Below are 19,132 nucleotides of genomic sequence, written 5' to 3'. Positions count from 1 at the left end.
AGATAACACTTTAGATTGTTTTAGGTGTGAAGTCGCACCTCGAATCCTGGGGGCAGTTCTGGGCCCCTCAGCTCAGGGCTCGAAATAGCGGCACCAAATCACCTCAGGGCTCAAAATGGCGGCACCAAAATCACCTCAGGGCTCAAAATGGCGGCCCCAGGGGTGGCGGGATCACCTCATGAAAGCCCTTGAGGTGCTGGAGCGAGTTGAGAGAAGGGAACGGAGCTGGTGAGGGGCTGGAGCACAAGTGTGATGGGGCGGCTGAGGGACCTGGGGGTTCAGCTGGAGAACAGGAGCTGAGGGGAGACCTTCTGATCTCTGAACTGCCTGAAAGGAGCTTGGAGCCAGGGGGGTCGGGCTCTGCTCCCCAGGAACAAGCGCCAGGAGCAGAGGAAACGGCCTCAAGTTGCACCAGGGGAGGTTGAGGTTGGATGTGGGAACAATTTCTTCCCCAAAGGGCTGTGGGGCATTGGAACAGGCTGCCCAGGGCAGTGCTGGAGTCACCATCCCTGGAGGGCTGGACAGACGGACATGAGGTTCTCAGGACATGGGGCAGTGCCGGGGTGGGTTATGGGTGGACTTGATGATCTTGAGGGGCTTTTCCAACCAAAATGATTCTGCGAATACCTTAAGAAATTGCACAAGGGACTAAGAAGTCATAAACTGGGAGCTACTACAGGGCAGCAAAGAAACCCATAGTATGAAAATAAACCTGTGGGTGAACCCGGTATGTCTATAGATCAGTAACAGAGTTTGAACAGTGGCCAAATCTGGTGAGAGGAATATTTCTGCGGCAGTGTATACTGTGTATCGTTCTGGTGATCACCTTTGATGTGTTAGTAGTTCCCTTCTCATCTGAGAAATCAGCTTCCACTGCCACAAGGCATTCAGCTTCCTAATTAAAGATGTGGAAGTCAGAAAGAATCAGAATTTGAAGTCAGCCCTCTCGTCCCTTCACAGCTGAGAAAGAGGAACCCAAGCACCAAGCAGGTTGGTTCCAGGTTGCCGCTCTCCACAAGCTGGTCCTGGGGACCGGGACCAACTGCTCTGGGTTGTCCCTGGGATGTCCCTGAGGTGTCCTTGCTGTCATCATTAGCACAGAGGCAAACTTCTAATGTTTCCTGCTTCAGGTTCTGTTCGGCCAGGTTCTTCTAGAACCAGATTCAAAGTCTACCCCTGTCTTGGTATTGGTTGTTTTCTGGGCTTTTAAAGGAAGTCGTCCCGTATTGACTTTTTAGACTTAAGCTAAGAACAGCACTTTTCTTAAAGGATTGCTACCTTTTTGTAACCTTAGGCTTTTGAACAGTTTTTTGAGCAGTGTTTGATGGTGGCAGTTGCATGCAGACACTGAGCTGTCTGACTGTATGAACAAGCATGTCACTCCTTTGTCAGTCGTGCCTGTCCCTGTTTGCTTTGCAGGTTCATCTTACTGGTTTATCTTTCTTCTGAATAGGTGCTGTTGTGGAGATGTTGGGGTAGAAAATGAGGAGATTAGGGAGGGAGATTTCATGGCTCTGGTGGGTACAGGAGGCTGATGGTGCCTGAGATTGGAAAAGCCCCTTGGTGTTCAGGATCCGTAACTCAGACCTCCCGAGTGCTGCCTGTTGGTGGAAGTCCCCTCAGTTCCAGCAGGACAGGGAACTGCTGCAGAGAGTCCAGCGCAGGGCAACAAAGATGCTGAAGGGAGTGGAGCATCTCCCGGGTGAGGAAAGGCTGAGGGAGCTGGGGCTCTGGAGCTGGACAAGAGGAGACTGAGGGGGGACTCATTCATGTTTCCAGATATCTAAAGGGGGAGTGTCAGGAGGATGGAGCCAGGCTCTTCTGGGTGACAACCAGTGACAGGACAAGGGGCAATGGGTTCAAACTGGAACACAGGAGGTTCCACTTAAATTTGAGAAGAAACTTGTTCCTGGTGAGGGTGGCAGAGCCTGGCCCAGGCTGCCCAGGGGGTTGTGGAGTCTCCTTCTGTGCAGACATTCCAACCCGCCTGGACACCTTCCTGTGTAACCTCATCTGGGTGTTCCTGCTCCATGGGGGGATTGCACTGGATGGGCTTGCCAGGTCCCTTCCGACATTCTGTGATCCTGTGAACTCTTGGGGCTAATCCCGTTAATACCAGTAACGGGCAGGATCGCCCCCCGCTGCAGCCCGGGGGCGGCGGGACGAGCAGCAGCGCAGACGCCCCGCGGGGTCCGCCCGGGGCTCAGCGCCCGAGCTGCCGCTGCCGGCCGGTCCCACCCCCCGCGCCGGCGGACGCGGATCCAGTGCCACGTCCCGGGGCCGGGCTGGGGGCGGAGCGAGTGCCCGGCCCAATGGCGGCGCGGGCGGCGCGCATGCGCGCTGCGCCCCGCCGCGGGGGGCGGACGGGCGGGCGGCTCCGGCGCGCAGAGCCAGCGCGGCGGCGGAGCGGAGCGCATCATGTGCGGTAAGGGCGGCGCGGGGAGCGGGGCTGGGGCGGCGCGGCGCACCCCGCGGGACGGGGAAGGGGCTCCCTGGGCGGCGTGGGCCGGGTCTCGGCGCTGCGCACGCCGCTCGGCCGCCGGAGCAGCGCTAGGCCGGCCGGTGCCGCCGCGGAGCAGCCCGGCCCGGGCACCCCCGGCAATTTGAGCGGATAAAAGGGGGCTGAGCGGTTCTGCGCTTCTCCGTTATAGCGAGAAGGGGCCCCGTCTCCGCTGTCTGAAAATGTCATCATCTTGTCTTGCGCTCCGCGCACGTTTCTCCGGAGGAGGCGTCTCGCGACGTTTTAATAATTTGAAAGGGCGAATTCTCCTCAAATTCTGTGCGAATGTGGCCGGAGCGCACGGAGGGGCAGCGCCCTCGCTCTGCCCGAGCCGCGCAGCGCTGCACATACGCGGTTTCCTCGGTGCGGGAGCGTTCGGGGCAGCCGGGGATGGTGGCGGGTTCTGTTGGTGACGGGTGGCGCGGAGGGTGGGGACACCCCCGTGGTCACGGGGGGACACCCCCGTGCTGAGGGTGGTGTGGAAACCCCAGTGTTGCCAGTGGGGACACCCCCATATTGAAGGTGGTGGGGACACCCCCGGGGGTCAGAGGCTCGAGTTCTCCAAAGCATCCCCGGTGCCTGTCGGTGCCGTGTCCGCCCTAGGAAAGCGATACAGGTTTCACCGGTAGCGCTTCCAAACGCTGTTCTGGTCATATCAAAATAACCACTCCCGCTTTTAGATGGAAAGTGTTGTTTATTGTTACGTTTTCAGGCGTTACAGCTTGCCGTGTGGATGCTCGTACATCCATTCGAGTTGACTCGCTCTAAGTTGCGAGGCAGAGAGGTAAATGGGTGTAAACGCGGCGGAGCGGTGTCAGTTGTGGGGTTATTCTCCAGCTCATCGGGGCTGTTCGGTGTTGAACACCTGCCCTCAGTGACCCGCAGCACAAACCACCGCTCAGCTACTTCCCATTCGCACAATTACTCTACCTCATCTTTTGGACATAGGAATGTAATTTATCCTCCTTTCTATCCCGTCAGCTTCGTGTTTTTGCCATGGAAATTCATGCAACAGTGATCTCTTGGCTCTTCTTGGTTGTCTTTCTGCATTTCCTTCTAATGCAAAATTAAAACGATGCTCTAAGCAAGATTGTGGTTTTTATACTTAATGTGCAAGTTGCCGTTTCTTTAATTGTTTTTGCGAGATAGAACCAATATCACCTTCAAACCCTCAAGTCTGTGTCGCGCTACAGAGACAATCAGAGATTCACAGTTCCGCTTACATCTAACGCTATATTAGTTTGTGTTAAAAGTACAAAGTGGAGCAAAGCTAAGAATAGAGGGGATAGTTATTATTCTAAATAGCTTGCTGCAGGAATAGGGATGGTTTTGGTGCCTTGTGCTTGCCTTATTTGACGTCCAGCCTTTGAAAGGTGAAGCATTATCGTTCCGCTCTTTGCCTTTTTAACTGAGGTAAGTCCTGAAAGTGCTGTGAGTGGTTACGTAGTTGCATTCAAGATCCAGCGTGTTTCTCCCCTTTTCCACATAAGTGAAGTTCTTGGTGGATACCGAAACATTTTATGAAACAGTAAGAAAAGCATCAAGGATTATTGGCCGTGTAGTTGAGTCTGTTTTTGGGAGCCAGAGACATAGTGAAAAAAGGAGAGTGTCAACTGAGCGTGCTAATACAGAACGATAAGCTTTGGGAACGGAGGAGGCTCTGGAGGCCGGGAGCACGTGGTCGGGGTTTGGAGAACAGGAGCAGAGCTGTTTGGGGCCCGCGGTGCTGCCACGTGAACCCCTGTGATGAGCGGTTGGGCAGAACCGGAGCTCCGGGGTCGGCTGGTGAGCACGCGGCGATGATGAGCGTGGTTTTGGCTCACGTTGGGAAACGTTTCTGATGAGGAGAGACTGAGAGAGTCTGTTCAGCCTGGAGGAGAGAGGCTGAGACGGATCTGATCAATGGGATCATTATCTCAGCGTGGGTGTCAGAGGATGGACAGTTCAGTGGTGCCCAACGCCAGGGTGAGGGGCAACGGGCACAGACTGAAACACAGGAGGTTCCACCTGAGTATGAGGAGAAATGTCTTTGCTGGGAGGTGCCAGAGCCTGGCCCAGGCTGCCCAGAGTGTGGAGGCTCCTTCTCTGAGCCATTCAAACCAGCCTGGACCCACCTGTGTGATCTGCTTGGTGACCCTGCGTGAGCAGGGCTGGGATGGGGATCGACAGAGCTCCTGCAGCCCAAACCATCCCGTGACTTTGTGAACCATTAACTGCAGCGGCAGGTTGGGCTCTTTTCCGTACACCACTAGACTCCAGCAAAGGAACAGAGTAAGCAAATTGAGGCGTTGTCTTCTCAGATAGCCCTGCAAATGGCATAAATAGCACAGCTGGCTTGTAGGAACTCTGAGTACTTACGCTAACAAGACTTAATGGTCTCTCCTAAGTGACAGCAGCCTACGTCTCGGAGTAGAGGGCTCTGATCGCCAGTGCTGTGGGCTCCAGGAGGTCTGCGTGGCCGTGGTACCCCGCGTGGTGACAGCCCTGCAGCCTGGCTGCTCTTACAAACCCTCAGACAACATTGCTCTAAGTCAGGATATGCATCGCTTTATCTTGCCGCGCTGTCTGGCGGGTACACGGTCCACATGCAGATTTTCATCCAACCCATCTCTGATATTATCATCTATTAAAATGAGTTTTTACAAGAAAAAAAAAAGGTGATAATGCTGCTGTTGTTATCTGAGTTCTCCCTGTGAGAGCGTCAAGACTGGAGTTACCAACACAACGTTTTCAACATACTGATAACGTGGTGTTGATGTTGACCTTACAGAGTCTGATGTGCTTGTACCACTTGACAAGTAAAGGAAAGGAGCCTCGAAATTTGGGTCTTGGTGTGTGGCACGAACGACAGACCTGCTGTGTAGATGTGCTGGGTTTTTGTTTTTAATGGTTTCAGTGAAAAAGAGCTTTTGTTCTTGGTGTGTGTTACAAATTTACAGCTTGAAGACCTAGCCAGGTGTAAATTGGGTGTGCTTTGGTCTGAATGCACCAAACCAGTTCAATGGCATCTATGAAAGGGTTTGGAAAACAGGTTTTTCAAGGTAGCCAGGCTCAAGAGGCTGTTCTGTAAATAAGTAAACCTGTCGTATGCCACGACTGCTTTTAACGACACAAAGGGATTGTAGAATTTGGGTCTTGTATTACTAGTGATTGCCGAAGATTAAAACCGGCTTAAGAAGGAGTTTCAGGTAGGCCTGTGCTTGGGGTTGATGGCTCCAGACAGAACCCCTGCCCTGTGGAGCAAACAAGCCAAACAAGCCAAACGGTTAATGCCTGGATGGTATGGGGAGTGATGGTTAAAATGTAAGTATGGAGAGGTATCCAGTTCCGGAGAGAATTAGCTGTGCGGGAGATCATCTGTTTTGAGCCAAACAGCCAGGAGGGGACAGATGCGCATGGAATCCGTTGTCCGTGGCCTGTGTGGCGCAGGTTTGTACAAAGCGCACATGTATCCTAAATCATCGGCATCCATGACCTGTATAGCTACAGTCCAACAAACCGGGACTGAGCTGATTGCTGCTTTCCCAGCGCAGCCTTGATGGGTTGAACACAAACTCTCCCACATACGCAATAACGATCGTCTGCTTGTTTCTGACCTTTTTCTCGTTCAAACTGTGCAGGATTAGCCTCGTTCCGTATGGAGGGATCGGCGCGATGTTCCACCTCCCTGAACCACCAGGCAGCAAATAACAGGAGCTCTGGTGGGTTTTGAGCGTCGGTTCCGGAGCGTTGTTCTGCGCCACGATGAGGGTCTGGGCTAGAACATGTCGCTTTGGAAGACAAATAGTTCTATCACTTTAGCCAGTCTGTAGCATATATTATATATATGCTATTTAGTAGCCTGCATCTAATTTGTTGGAGACTTGAGGTCTAATAATCATCACCAGGATAAAGGATTCTTTGAGATTGCCGAGCGGATGTACTGATAACATCACCTGTTGAAATGGTTTAAACAGAATACGGTATGGCATAAAGGAATTTGTAAATCTGTCAGCAAACCCAGCCTGAAGGCTTTTCTGCTTTTGTGGGAGCAGGATTAGAAGCTGTTCTGAGTAACTTCATGTATTCAAGACACTGGAGAGGGTAATTTCTTCTTACCTGGAAGCGGTGAATCATTTCATTTGCCTGTGAACTTACCATGGAATAAAGGAACCATATAGTTAATGGGAAAATGAAGTTCTCAGAAACAGCATTTTGGTGACTGTGAACAGTAGAAATCACCACTGTCCATTTGGTAAAAATGCTGTTGTGTTAAACCCGTCAGCAATTTAAAGGGAAATCTTTATGCGGCTGTCATTAAGAACACCCCGATTTGTGCTTAAAGGCTAAAAACCGGTCCTAAGAGAGAGTTGAGTTTCACAAGCAGTCGAATACCTGTTCTGCTTCACCTTTTTAAGGCAAACCTGCAAGCAAGGAAACGTTTTATGTTCTAAAGGGTATCGTTCAAGGTATCTCACTCAGAGAAATACACGCAGGGCTTCTTACCCTGGCACCTCTTAGTGGGATTCAGGAATTGTATGATAAGCCGGCGTGCTTTAAACAAATCTCTTCAGTGCAGTCCTGTGTCAGGTTACTAATTGAAATGCTTTATTCTGTTGTAAAGCTTGGCCGCTGTTCTAATCCTGAAGTATATTAGTGTATTCGGGCCTGTCAGATATAAATTCCTGTCTTATTTTTGCTGGGAGTTGACATTATAAACAGTGCTGGACTAGAATGAAGTTCACGGGGGTTTTTTGTGGTTTCACGTAGTGTGTATTTCACTCCAAACAATGCCCACTCAAGGCTCGTCAAGCCGGCCTAATTAAACGTCATTCAGGTATCTTGGTTTGCTGTAATAACTCATTTTTCTGGCTTGTTCTCGAGCGTGAGTTACCGAGGTCGGCTGTGGCTTTCCTACCGAAAACCACTTGGGTTTAATGGTGTCTGAATGCCCAAATCGAGCTGAAATTCAAACTCCTCAGGTCCATTTGGGTCTGACATTCACGGCGGGTCCATTTAGGGAACGTTCCGTTTGGATTTCACCATTTCTACGTTTTCAGCAGGGCTGGCAGGGGGAGAAGCCGCAGCGGGTGGGAATTCGCTAGATTTGCGTTGGAATTCCATCCCAACCAACACTTTTGCGTTGACTGTTGTGATTTAAACCCATCGTCACTTTGACAGAAAAATCGGCGCTTTGTGTGTCTTCCAGCAGCTCTAAAGATCAATTTGAATATCAGGACGGGGAGGGAGCGAACGAGGCGGACCTGAACGAGGTGATGTTATCAGTACATCCGCTCGGCAGTCCCAAAGAATCCTTCATCCTGGTGACGATTATTAGACCTCAAGTCTCCAACAAATTAGACGCAGGCTACTAAATAGCATATATATAATATATGCTACAGACTGGCTAAAGTGATAGAACTATTTGTCTTCCAAAGCGACATGTTCTAGCCCAGACCCTCATCGTGGCGCAGAACAACGCTCCGGAACCGACGCTCAAAACCCACCAGAGCTCCTGTTATTTGCTGCCTGGTGGTTCAGGGAGGTGGAACATCGCGCCGATCCCTCCATACGGAACGAGGCTAATCCTGCACAGTTTGAACGAGAAAAAGGTCAGAAACAAGCAGACGATCGTTATTGCGTATATGGGAGAGTTTGTGTTCAACCCATCAAGGCTGCGCTGGGAAAGCAGCAATCAGCTCAGTCCCGGTTTGTTGGACTGTAGCTATACAGGTCATGGATGCCGATGATTTAGGATACGTGTGCGCTTTGTACAAACCTGCGCCACACAGGCCACGGACAACGGATTCCATGCGCATCTGTCCCCTCCTGGCTGTTTGGCTCAAAACAGATGATCTCCCGCACAGCTAATTCTCTCCGGAACTGGATACCTCTCCATACTTACATTTTAACCATCACTCCCCATACCGTACAGGCATTAACCGTTTGGCTTGTTTGGCTTGTTTGCTCCACAGGGCAGGGGTTCTGTCTGGAGCCATCAACCCCAAGCACAGGCCTACCTGAAACTCCTTCTTAAGCTGGTTTTAATCTTCGGCAATCACTAGTAATACAAGACCCAAATTCTACAATCCCTTTGTGTCGTTAAAAGCAGTCGTGGCATACGACAGGTTTACTTATTGGAGAAAAACACGTCTCCAGCGTGTGGACAAAAAGGCCTTTTATGGCCTATAAACTACAGGGTTGAGTCGCCACGTTCCACCTTGGAGCGAACCGTGGTTTGTAGCGGGATGAAGCGACCCTTTGTTCAGCTTTTGAGGAAGAAGAGGTTGTTTTGGTGACTGTGTGAGTGTCACCTGAGCGGTCGTAGATGGATAATTCCAGAGGAAAATTGCCTCTGCAGAGCCCCAAAATACACTTAGATCAGTGAAGCGTAACAAGCAATTACTGCCTCGGGTCTTTCTTTTTGCTTCTCATCGGTGTTTTCTGTCGGTGGCAGCGGAGTTGTAGTTAAAAATGGAAATGATTACAAGATGCTCGTGTGTTCCTGAATAATCCAATAGTTAGGGTAGAGCCGGGAAAAATGCTCTTTATTAAATGTGGGTTGAAATTTTCCCCAGCCATGAAGGGATGTTTAAAAAGGAGAAAATGAAATGCATTTGAATATACTTCCAGTAAATGAAACTGTTATTTTCATATGGATCATAAACCTTCAAATATTTGATCTTAGCTTGCAAATCAGGAAGCCGTGCCTTTTGAAAGGCTTGCGTTCATTTTCACTGGCGACGTTGTCCAGTTTTTTACTTTAATTCTGCATCATTTTTACGTGTTATTCTATTATTTCTGCTTTCTCTAAGGTGAGTTTTAAACCTGCTTGTCTTGCTCGCCTTCTCATATAAAATGTGTTGATCACAGGTGAGTTCTTGGAGCTGTTTCCTTAGTGGCGTCTCCGTTATCACTTTAGTTATTTTCCTGTCACAATTTAAAAGCCGAACTGAATCAAAACTGAATCTCCCAGCGTTTACATGCTCATCTTTTTGAAGAGTGTATCTGCATATTTTGCAGCATTAATGCTGTATTTGCATTTCTTTTAGTTGCCTTGCTTTTTGTACTCTCCGTATTTACTGATTTACTAAATTCTTTGTGTGGATTTGGTTTTTTTTTTTGGTGGAATTCTTAGTCTTAGATTCAGACTTTAGTTTTGCAGATTCAGATTTAACAAAGATGTCCAAAGTCAGCCCTGGCTAGAGGGAAGTAGTTCTGGTTTTAAGCCTTGTGCCAGAAGCAGGATGGAGACTAACGTGATCAATTCACATTTACAAAAATATTCTATGAAAGGAAACGGAGTTTCTCCTAATAATAGAGCCCATCTTAGTTAGACTTTTTCCTTTGGAGGACTTAGTTTTCCTGGCCTTGCTGGGCACAGAGGGACTATGCTGTGCAATGGGACCTTCCCGGCGTGTCCCCACCAGGCTCTGTCCGTCCTGGGTGTCAATGGGGAGGTTGGGAGGGGACATGTGGTCCGTGTGTCCTGCTGGGCCATCCAGGTGGCTGCGCTGGGCTCCCCAGTCAGTGGAAAATCCCCCCATTTAAAATGCAACATCACAGCTTGAGAATGAGTTGGGTTTTGTGGCTTGTGCCTGGTGGTGTTGCCCTTTTCTTCTCCCTTTTTGGCATATAGAATATTTTGGTTGGAAAAGCCCCCCAAGAGCGAGTCCACCCATAACCCACCCCAGCACTGCCCCGTGTCCTGAGAACCTCATGTCCGTCTGTCCAGCCCTCCAGGGATGGTGACTCCAGCACTGCCCTGGGCAGCCTGTTCCAATGCCCCACAGCCCTTTGGGGAAGAAATTGTTCCCACATCCAACCTCAACCTCCCCTGGCGCAACTTGAGGCCGTTTCCTCTGCTCCTGGCGCTTGTTCCTGGGGAGCAGAGCCCGACCCCCCTGGCTCCAAGCTCCTTTCAGGCAGTTCAGAGATCAGAAGGTCTCCCCTCAGCTCCTGTTCTCCAGCTGAACCCCCAGGTCCCTCAGCCGCTCCATCACACTTGTGCTCCAGCCCCTCACCAGCTCCGTTCCCTTCTCTCAACTCACTCCAGCACCTCAAGGGCTTTCATGAGGTGATCCCGCCACCCCTGGGGCCGCCATTTTGAGCCGTGAGTTGATTTTGGTGCCGCCTTTTTGAGCCCTGAGGTGATTTTGGTGCCGCCATTTTGAGCCCTGAGGTGATCTTGGTGCCGCCATTTTGAACCCCCCGGTCCCTCAGCCGCTCCCATCACACTTGTGTGGCTGTGGGCAGCCTGACATCCGAACTTTAAGGCTGATCATCATACCCCATTTGCTGAAAGAGCCACTTGTGTGGCCTTTGGTGTTGTGCCGTGGCTGTGGAACACCCTCCTGGGGGCCGGGTCTGCCATGGCCGAGGTGCCACCGAGGGGGTGCAGGTGTTGTGGGTGCTTCTGGTGAGGTGTTTGATGGGCCCAGCTAATGCCAGCGCCATCAAAAAGGGTGCAAGACTCCAAGATTTGGGTGGAAATGGGACGCTATTATTATTCCCTGGTTATAATCATGCCTTCCGAAGCAGCTTTACTTTGGATGCCATGGTAGGTGGCTTTGCAGTAAAGGGAAAACGCTGGACCCCAGCTGCCTTTTCAAAGACATCTCGTGTGCTTGTTTGCTCTGCTTTATGGTGCACACTCGTTATTTTTATGTGCAATTCTACTGCTGCGTTGGGCGTCCATTTGGGAGGTTTCTGGTAAATGTGGCAAGCGGGACTCTTGCAGCTGCCCGCTCACAAAGCCGCCTGCTCTGTGCTCCTGGTGCAGGACCTGGGAGTCACTAAAGGATTTTAAATATCTGGGATATAGCTGAAATGTGCCATCCTTCACCGGGATGACAGCTGTTTGGAGTCCGTTCGCTTGTAAACAGGGAGGTTGCTGTTTGTCTGAAGAACGCAGTTTTTAGAAACAGAGTGAACTAAGTATCTCCATTTGGAAAACTTGGTTTTGCCAGGAGGGTGGGGAGGAAGGTTTGGAGACGGAGAGCGTGGGGGAAATATCCTTCAGAGGAGGCTCTGGAAATACAAGAGGGGTTGTTGACTGCCGTGGGTGTTTTATTATGTGTTGAGTGTTCCGCCGTGGATCGGGAGGTTTGTGAGCTCACCCTGGCCATGCGGTTACTGGAACCAACGCTCACGTTGAACCGATGCCTTCGGGAGGCGGCGGCAGCCTGTGCACAGTCGCTTGGGGGTGGTGGGAGCAACGGGAGCAAAACTGCCCATTTTTATAACATTTATCGTCTTGCAAGCGGTTCTCAGAAGAAACTTCGGGTTTTGTGGAAGTAAAGGTAAAGAAACCAAGTGAAAAGCTCCTTTTTTTTAAAATTCATCTGACTAGGTCGTTTAAGAAAGAGGAAAAATCGAACATGCACCCAATTATTCTTTCCTAGCGATGTAGAAGAAAATAAGCAAGAAGTGGTGTGCATTTTATTTTTCCAGCAGAACTGCAGGGAGATGCAACTTCTAACGCTGGTGCTTTGGGAATGAGAAGATGAAGGTTATGACAAACTTGTCCTGAGACCTGTTTCTGGAGTCCATGGAAAAGGGAAAGGAAGGGGAGAATATCACAATGTACAAGCCCCGCTCGGGCTGAAATGTCCCTTGTAAACATGTCCATGCTCTGTGGTGTTCAGTGGTGTCAGCACTGTATTTCTGCTTATAAATTCAGACATCAAAAGGCTTTGAATTATTTAGTTTAATTCCGAGGCACAAACAGCTTAAGAACACAGTTTTTCAAATGTTCCTTGAGATATAATCTGTGTGTCAACATAAAGATTTATGTTCCAAAAGTCATCTTGAGGGTAAAACTCTTCACAGGACTAGAAGCTGGGGAACTGAATGGCAGTACCGTCAGGGCAAAATTAAAGATTTGGGATGCCTTAAGACTTTGGTTTTGTGCTTGTTTGACTCAACTCCATTCCCCTCAAGAGGTTTTGACATAATTTCTCAAATTACAAACTTTGCCAATCACGTATAGAGAGGTTTATGTGAAACCTATCTTGCTTTTATTCCATGCAGATATTTTTCTCCTTTAAAATTTTAGGCGGGGTGAAAGGTAGATTTCAAGTACAAGTATTTCTAGCGTCCAGTAAATCTCTTCTCATGCTGCTGCTACATGATTCCACCAAAGGGAATTTTACTGAAATAGTGCTATAATTGGCATTAGAGATCTAGGAATTTGTGTGTCCCCATCACTGCTTAAAAATAGGAGCAACGGTTTCTCTTCTTTGCAACCTACAGGGAAAGCAGCTCCATTAGTTGAGGGTGTTAGTTTGCATGAGTTAAATTCATCTTTTTTTTCCTTAGTGGGTCTGTGGGAGGGACTTGGAGAAAGCTGTTTGAGGAGGAATTGCTTTTGCAGGTGGTTCTTTGGCAGGTGAAGCTCGGTGGTGGTGAACCGAGGGTTTGTGTGCAGTGACGAGGTTCCTGTCCCGCGGTGTCTCCTGAAAGTTGTGCTGGTGCATCTCACATGAACGTTCTTTCTCGCATCGCGCCCGGGCTTGTCCCGTTTCAGCGTCATGATGAGGACGCTGGTGTTTTGTGGTCAGTTTTGATCTCTTAAATGTTGGTGACATCTCTGTCGGACCTCAGGTGGGGTCAGGACAAGCTGCAAATGTGGAGATACCTTTGTGCACGAGTTCCGCACGGAGCCATGTCTGGGTTTTAACTTACTGCCCGTACTAAGTAGATGGCGCGGATGGAGTTTCCTCAGCTGTGGCTTTGTTAGAAGATCATGCTCTTTTCCCCCATACAGGGATCTTTGCTTACCTGAACTACCATGTTCCCCGGACCAGACGGGAGATCCTGGAGACCCTTATCAAAGGGCTCCAGCGCCTGGAGTACAGAGGCTACGACTCTGCAGGTACCGCTCTCGGAGCAGTAATGGTTCTCGTTTGAATTTTGGCTTGTAAATGATGGGTTTTGTGGTGTGTTTGTGAAGAAAGCTGAAACACAAATTGGATATCCCTGTGATCATGTGGTCAGAGGTTTGGATTAGCTTTCAATATACAGATTTGAGCCCCATTGAGCGCCATTGAAACCCATTGAGTCCCATTGACCCCCCGTTGAACTCCGTTGAGCCCCACTGACCTCCCATTGAACCCCATTGACCCCTGTTGAACCCTGTTGACCCCCATTGAACCCCATTGACCCCTGTTGAACCCCACTGCCTCCCAGTTGCTCCCTATTGACCCCCCCATTGACTCCCTATTGCCTCTGATTGACACGCAGTTGCCCCATTGGCCGCCATTGAACCCCACTGAAACCCGTTGAGTCCCACTGGCTCCCATTGAACCCTGTTGAGCCCCATTGACCCCTGTTGAACCCCGCTGACACCCTGTTGACCCCCATTGAACCCCATTGACCCCTGTTGAACCCCACTGCCCCCCAGTTGCTCCCCATTGATCCCTCCCATTGCCCCTGATTGACATGCAGTTGCCCCCATTGACCCATGTTGATACCCATTGACTCCCATTAACCCCTATATATTAACCTCTATAAACATTCGTGATGCCTGTTGTCTAAGGCTTTGAAAGTAACTTCAAGATAACAAAGGGAAAACTCGCTTCCAATCTGAGGGGCTTTTTGCCTTTATTTGGAGAGTCAGCTGGGGGGAGAAAGGAAGCATTCTAAAAAAATCAAGTAGACAGTATTTGTTCACAGAAAGTGCTGTAATATACCTCCTGCACTTACACTCTTTCTCACGTTCCGTGGCGGTGTCAGGTGTGGGAATTGATGGCGGGAATGACAAAGACTGGGAAGCCAACGCTTGTAAAATCCAGCTCATCAAACAGAAGGGGAAGGTGAAGGCTCTGGACGAGGAGGTTCACAGTATGTATTTCCCTTTTGTTCTTTGCCTGCTCTCTTTCCTTGTAATGTCCTCTCATGTCATTTGTGTTTTGAATATCACCTGTTTTGCCCTGAAACACTATTTCCAAATAACTGTGTATGAAGTGCCAGAGATGTGAAGGCTGATGTGTATGTTGTGAAGAACCCAGTGACCCTGGGGGTGTTGTCACCAAGTTCCAGAGAAGCCCTGATTTCTCAGGACAAATGAATCACATCCTTCTGAAATAAAAGAAACATTTTTAGAAAACAGACTGAAGAAAACCCAGACAAAAAACTCCTTAAACTGGGGAAAGGGCAGTTACTGGGAGATAATTATCAGAGACCTAGAGCTTGGGCAAAATGAGAAATGCTCTAATAACGCCACCAGTATAATTATAAATTTTCATATGTAATGCTTGTCCCAACTAAAGCTGTAGTGGTGGACTAAGCAACAGGTTTCAGGAGCGTGTATGTGTGTAACTGTTGGATTGGTGAGAAAGCAGAGAGTCAGGGCTTTGTGTGTTTCTGCCTCTTTATATTCCCTTGATATAAACGTTGATTAAATCTGTGCAGAATGCAAAAAGCCACCAAGTCGTTGGGTGTGGAACACAGGTCAGGCAGATGCTTTTCAGGGGAGTCAGGGGCTCTGGTTGGCATCCAAGAGCTGCTGTGTTGCTGTAACTTAACTGCTTTTTTTAAGCCTAGTTAGTGTTAACCTCGTGGTGCAGGGTGCTGTTCATCCAAAAGGAAGGTGGGTACATTTAGAGACAACTGGGAACTGAAAAGGCTGGGTGAGGTGGTGTGTGCATTGCAGAAACAGGATATACAAAATATTTCTGACAAAATGTTTGCCTTCTCAAGAAAATTGCAGGATATACAGTATTAAAGAGATTGTGGAGACAGTTGTGGAAAAAAAGGATGCTAATGGTGTGTGTTCTAGAGACAAGTGTGAATGATAAGTAGTAATATTCTAACCGTAGCGATATGGAACCGTGAACCGGGTTGGTTTGGCCGCAACTGATGGTGTCCATCAGGTGACAAGATGTCAAGGTGCACCCCAGAGCGGGAAATCAGGGTTGGATTCTTTCTTAAGATGTTCCTTTTTAATTTTGATGCTGTGAGGAGTGCAGGCAGGTTGCTTGTGTGCCTCTGCATTCAGAATCTCCTGAAAACACACCCGATGGTTTGTTTGATTTGCTGATTCTGGTTTCCTGTTACTGTCCTGTGGCCCTGTGTCCTGGTTGTGGGGTGGGGATGGCCCCTTGGTGCTAAAAACTTCTCCTACTTTTGCTGCAGAGCAACAGGACATGGACCTGGACATCGAGTTTGATGTGCACCTTGGGATCGCCCACACCCGCTGGGCCACCCACGGCGAGCCCAGTCCTGTCAACAGCCACCCGCAGCGCTCGGACAAGAACAACGGTGAGTGCGACGGCACGAGGAGCCGCCGGAGCTGCCGTCCCCGTGCCCGCGGTGACTGGGGCTGGGGGGCCACTGCAGGCTGGGGTGCCCAGCCCTGTTGTGTGAAGCTGGGGGGGGTTTGGCCGTGATTTCTGTGTGCTGGGTAGGTTCACAGCAGTGAGTGGTCATGTGAAAGATGGGAATTAGTGCCCAGTGGGTGCACGGCCGCAGTGCAGAGGAGGTGATGAAGCTGGTGAGGGGCTGGAGCACAAGTGTGATGGGAGCGGCTGAGGGACCTGGGGGTTCAGCTGGAGAACAGGAGCTGAGGGGAGACCTTCTGATCTCTGAACTGCCTGAAAGGAGCTTGGAGCCAGGGGGGTCGGGCTCTGCTCCCCAGGAACAAGCGCCAGGAGCAGAGGAAACGGCCTCAAGTTGCGCCAGGGGAGGTTGAGGTTGGATGTGGGAACAATTTCTTCCCCAAAGGGCTGTGGGGCATTGGAACAGGCTGCCCAGGGCAGTGCTGGAGTCACCATCCCTGGAGGGTTGGACAGACGGACATGAGGTTCTCAGGACATGGGTCAGTGCCAGCGTTAGATTAGGTTATGGTTGGACTTGATGATCCTGAGAGTCTCTTCCAACTGAAATTGTGGCTGCTCTTTGGAATTGAGTTTTCTATACTTTTTTTCCCCATTTATTAATGTTTTTTCATGATCAGCACTGTAGGGAAGGGGGTTGGTCTGCTCTGTGCAGCTCGGTTGGTATTGGGTGTATCTGCAGCACTGATGGGGTGGCAGGAGGAGCGTGGGGTTTAACACTGGGTCTGGGTAGCCCTGCTCCCAGCCAGGTCATGATCCTCTGCCATTACCAAATGGGGCAGAGCAAGGAGATATCACCAGGAGGTGAAACTCTTCTTGTTCTGCCAAGCACTTTCCACACAAAGCTTTGTGCTCTCTGCTGTCTGACACGGGGCTGGTGTGGGGCTGAGTGGGGCCTTTCCTCTGTCCCCAGAGTTCATCGTCATCCACAACGGCATCATCACCAACTACAAAGACCTGCGGAAGTTCCTGGTGAGTGATCTGTGTGTATGTGTGTGAGCCTCGCTCTCCTGCTCCCCTCACGTTTGCTCTCACACATTTCCCTACTCACTCCCGACTCGTCCTACTCCTCCACTCACCCCCACCTCGTGTTCTCACTCTCGCTCCCACACTCACATTCACTCTCCTCTGTTCATGTTCCCCAACTCATATTTTTGCACTTAACACTCACTCTCTCACTCATTTACACTCCCACTCCTCCACTTACACTCTCACACTAACTCTCCTACAACGTGAGTACATTCTCACACTTACATCCCCACATTCCCTCTCTACCTTACTGGCATTGCACTACTCACTCATATTCCCACTCCCCACCCACCACATTCCTCCACTCATACTCTGGCATTCTCACCCCAACTTGCGCTGCCCCTTCGCTCCCTTACACCCTCACTCACTCTGCTCCATTCACACTTCCCCACTCTGATTCTCCCACTTGCCCAAATTTTCCCTCCCTCCTGCTCACACTCCTCCACTCATTCCCCACGCACATTCTCACACTCCCCCACTCAAACACCCCTCATTGTTCCACTTCCTCCCCCACTCACACTCATCCATTCACACTCTTCCTCACTCTTCCACTCACATTCGTTACTCTTCTCCACTCCCACCCACACGCAGTCTGGACTGTCACTCCCCTCACCCCACTTCTCATTGCCCCACTCATCTCACCCCCCACTGACACTCTGCTCACTCTGTACTCTCCCACTTCCTCGCTACATTCACCACTCACCCTCACACTCCCACTCACCCTCACACTCCCTCCCCACTTACATTCTCACTCTCCCTTCCTCACTCTAACTCACCCTCCCACTCCCCTGTTCCCCCACTCACATTCTGACACTCGATTCACTACTCACACTCCCCCTCTCATATGCCCCCTTATCCTCCCACTCACCCTCCTCCACTCACACCCGCCATCCCACTAATACTACTCACTCCCTTATATTCACTCTCCTATTCACACGGGACTCTCCACTCACCCCACTCACACCCCCACTGCTCTTACTCTCACTCCCTCCCTCAGACTTGCTCTCCTAATTCTCCCACTCACACTCACTCCTCTCACTCCCCACTCACACTCGCCCCCATTCATATTCTCACACTTGTCCTTCCACCCACACTCCTCCGCTTGCTCCCCCACTTACACTCACTCCCCCACTCATATACTCCTCTACTCACTACCCCATTCCCCAGCTCACTCCTCTTACACTCCTCACTCACTCTACTCATCTCACACTCCTCATTCACTCCTCACTCCATTCATATTCTCACACTCGCTCCCTTTACCCTTCCACTCACACTCCACAACTGGTGCACTCACACTCACTCTTCCATCATCCTGCACTCACTCTTCCCCTCGTGCTCAGCCCCACTCATGCTCATTCCCCAGCTCACACTCAGGGGCACACTTGCACACTCACTCCACGTTTGCTCTCAGACCCGCTCCCTCACTCACACTCCAGGTCTCGCACTTACACTCACTGTCCCACTTGCACACTCTTACACACCCTCCCCACTCCCTTCTCCACTTGCACTCACACTCATCCTCACTCGCACTCACACACACACACTTTCCCATCCCTTTTTCACTACCGTGTGCACTCACACTCGCTCGCTTACTTCCACGCTCGCTCTTGCATTCGCATTTCCCCCTCTGCTCACACACCCACTCCTGTGCTTCCTCCCTTGCTGCCCCACTCGTGCTGACACAGCGGGGACGCAGGAGGGAAGGAGGTGGAGAGGAAATGAAAAGGAGGGCAAGGAAGTGAAGGAATGGGAAAGGAAAAGGAATAGAAGAAGGAAGACAAGTCAGGAGGGGAGGAAAGGAGGAAGGGGGCAGGAAGGAAAGAAAAAAGGAAAGGCAGGAAGGAAGGATGAAAGGAAATTATGAAGGAAGGAAAAAGGAAAGGAAGGAAGGAAGGATGAAAGGAAATTATGAAGGAAAAAGGAAAGGCAGGAAAGAAGAATGAAAAAGTCAGAAGAGGAAAGACAGGAATTAAAAGGGGAAAAGTCAGGAGGGAATTAAAAAGGGAAAGAAGTGGAAATGTGGGAGGGAAAGAAAAGGAAAGGCAGGAAGGAGGGGAAAAAGGAAAGACAGGAAAGGATGAAAGGAAGGTACAAAGGAAGAGGAGGGGAAAGAAGGAAAAAGGAAAGGCAGGAGGGAAGGATGGGGGAAAAAGAGGAAGAAAAAATGAAGAAATGCAGTATGGCAGGATGAAAGAAAGGCAGAAAAGGAAATGAAGGAAAAAAGGAAAGGCAAGAAGAAGAAAGGAAGGAAAAGGAAAGGTGGGAAGGAAGGCAGGAGCAAAAGGAA

At 50.1% G+C, this 19,132-nt stretch overlaps 1 protein-coding gene across 4 annotated transcripts in view; it reads left to right on the top strand.

The window, feature by feature from the left end:
• The first annotated feature begins 2,310 nt into the window (after nucleotides 1-2,310).
• Nucleotides 2,311-19,132, top strand: part of GFPT1 (glutamine--fructose-6-phosphate transaminase 1) — a 45,776-nt gene continuing 28,954 nt past the window's right edge. For 3 of the 4 annotated variants that reach the window (XM_065040682.1, XM_065040680.1, XM_065040681.1), the window contains exons 1-5: nucleotides 2,314-2,425; nucleotides 13,248-13,355; nucleotides 14,216-14,323; nucleotides 15,617-15,742; nucleotides 16,730-16,788. In XM_065040682.1, coding sequence (XP_064896754.1) covers nucleotides 2,419-2,425; nucleotides 13,248-13,355; nucleotides 14,216-14,323; nucleotides 15,617-15,742; nucleotides 16,730-16,788 — 408 coding nt within the window. In that variant the 5' untranslated portion in view covers nucleotides 2,314-2,418. Of the gene's footprint in view, nucleotides 2,426-13,247; nucleotides 13,356-14,215; nucleotides 14,324-15,616; nucleotides 15,743-16,729; nucleotides 16,789-19,132 lie in introns of all 4 variants that reach the window. The other variant, XM_065040683.1, reaches the window with a different exon arrangement.

Source organism: Columba livia, chromosome 25, assembly GCF_036013475.1.
Source record: "Columba livia isolate bColLiv1 breed racing homer chromosome 25, bColLiv1.pat.W.v2, whole genome shotgun sequence".
NCBI lineage: Eukaryota > Metazoa > Chordata > Aves > Columbiformes > Columbidae > Columba > Columba livia.
This window is presented reverse-complemented; position numbering and strand designations above follow the sequence as displayed.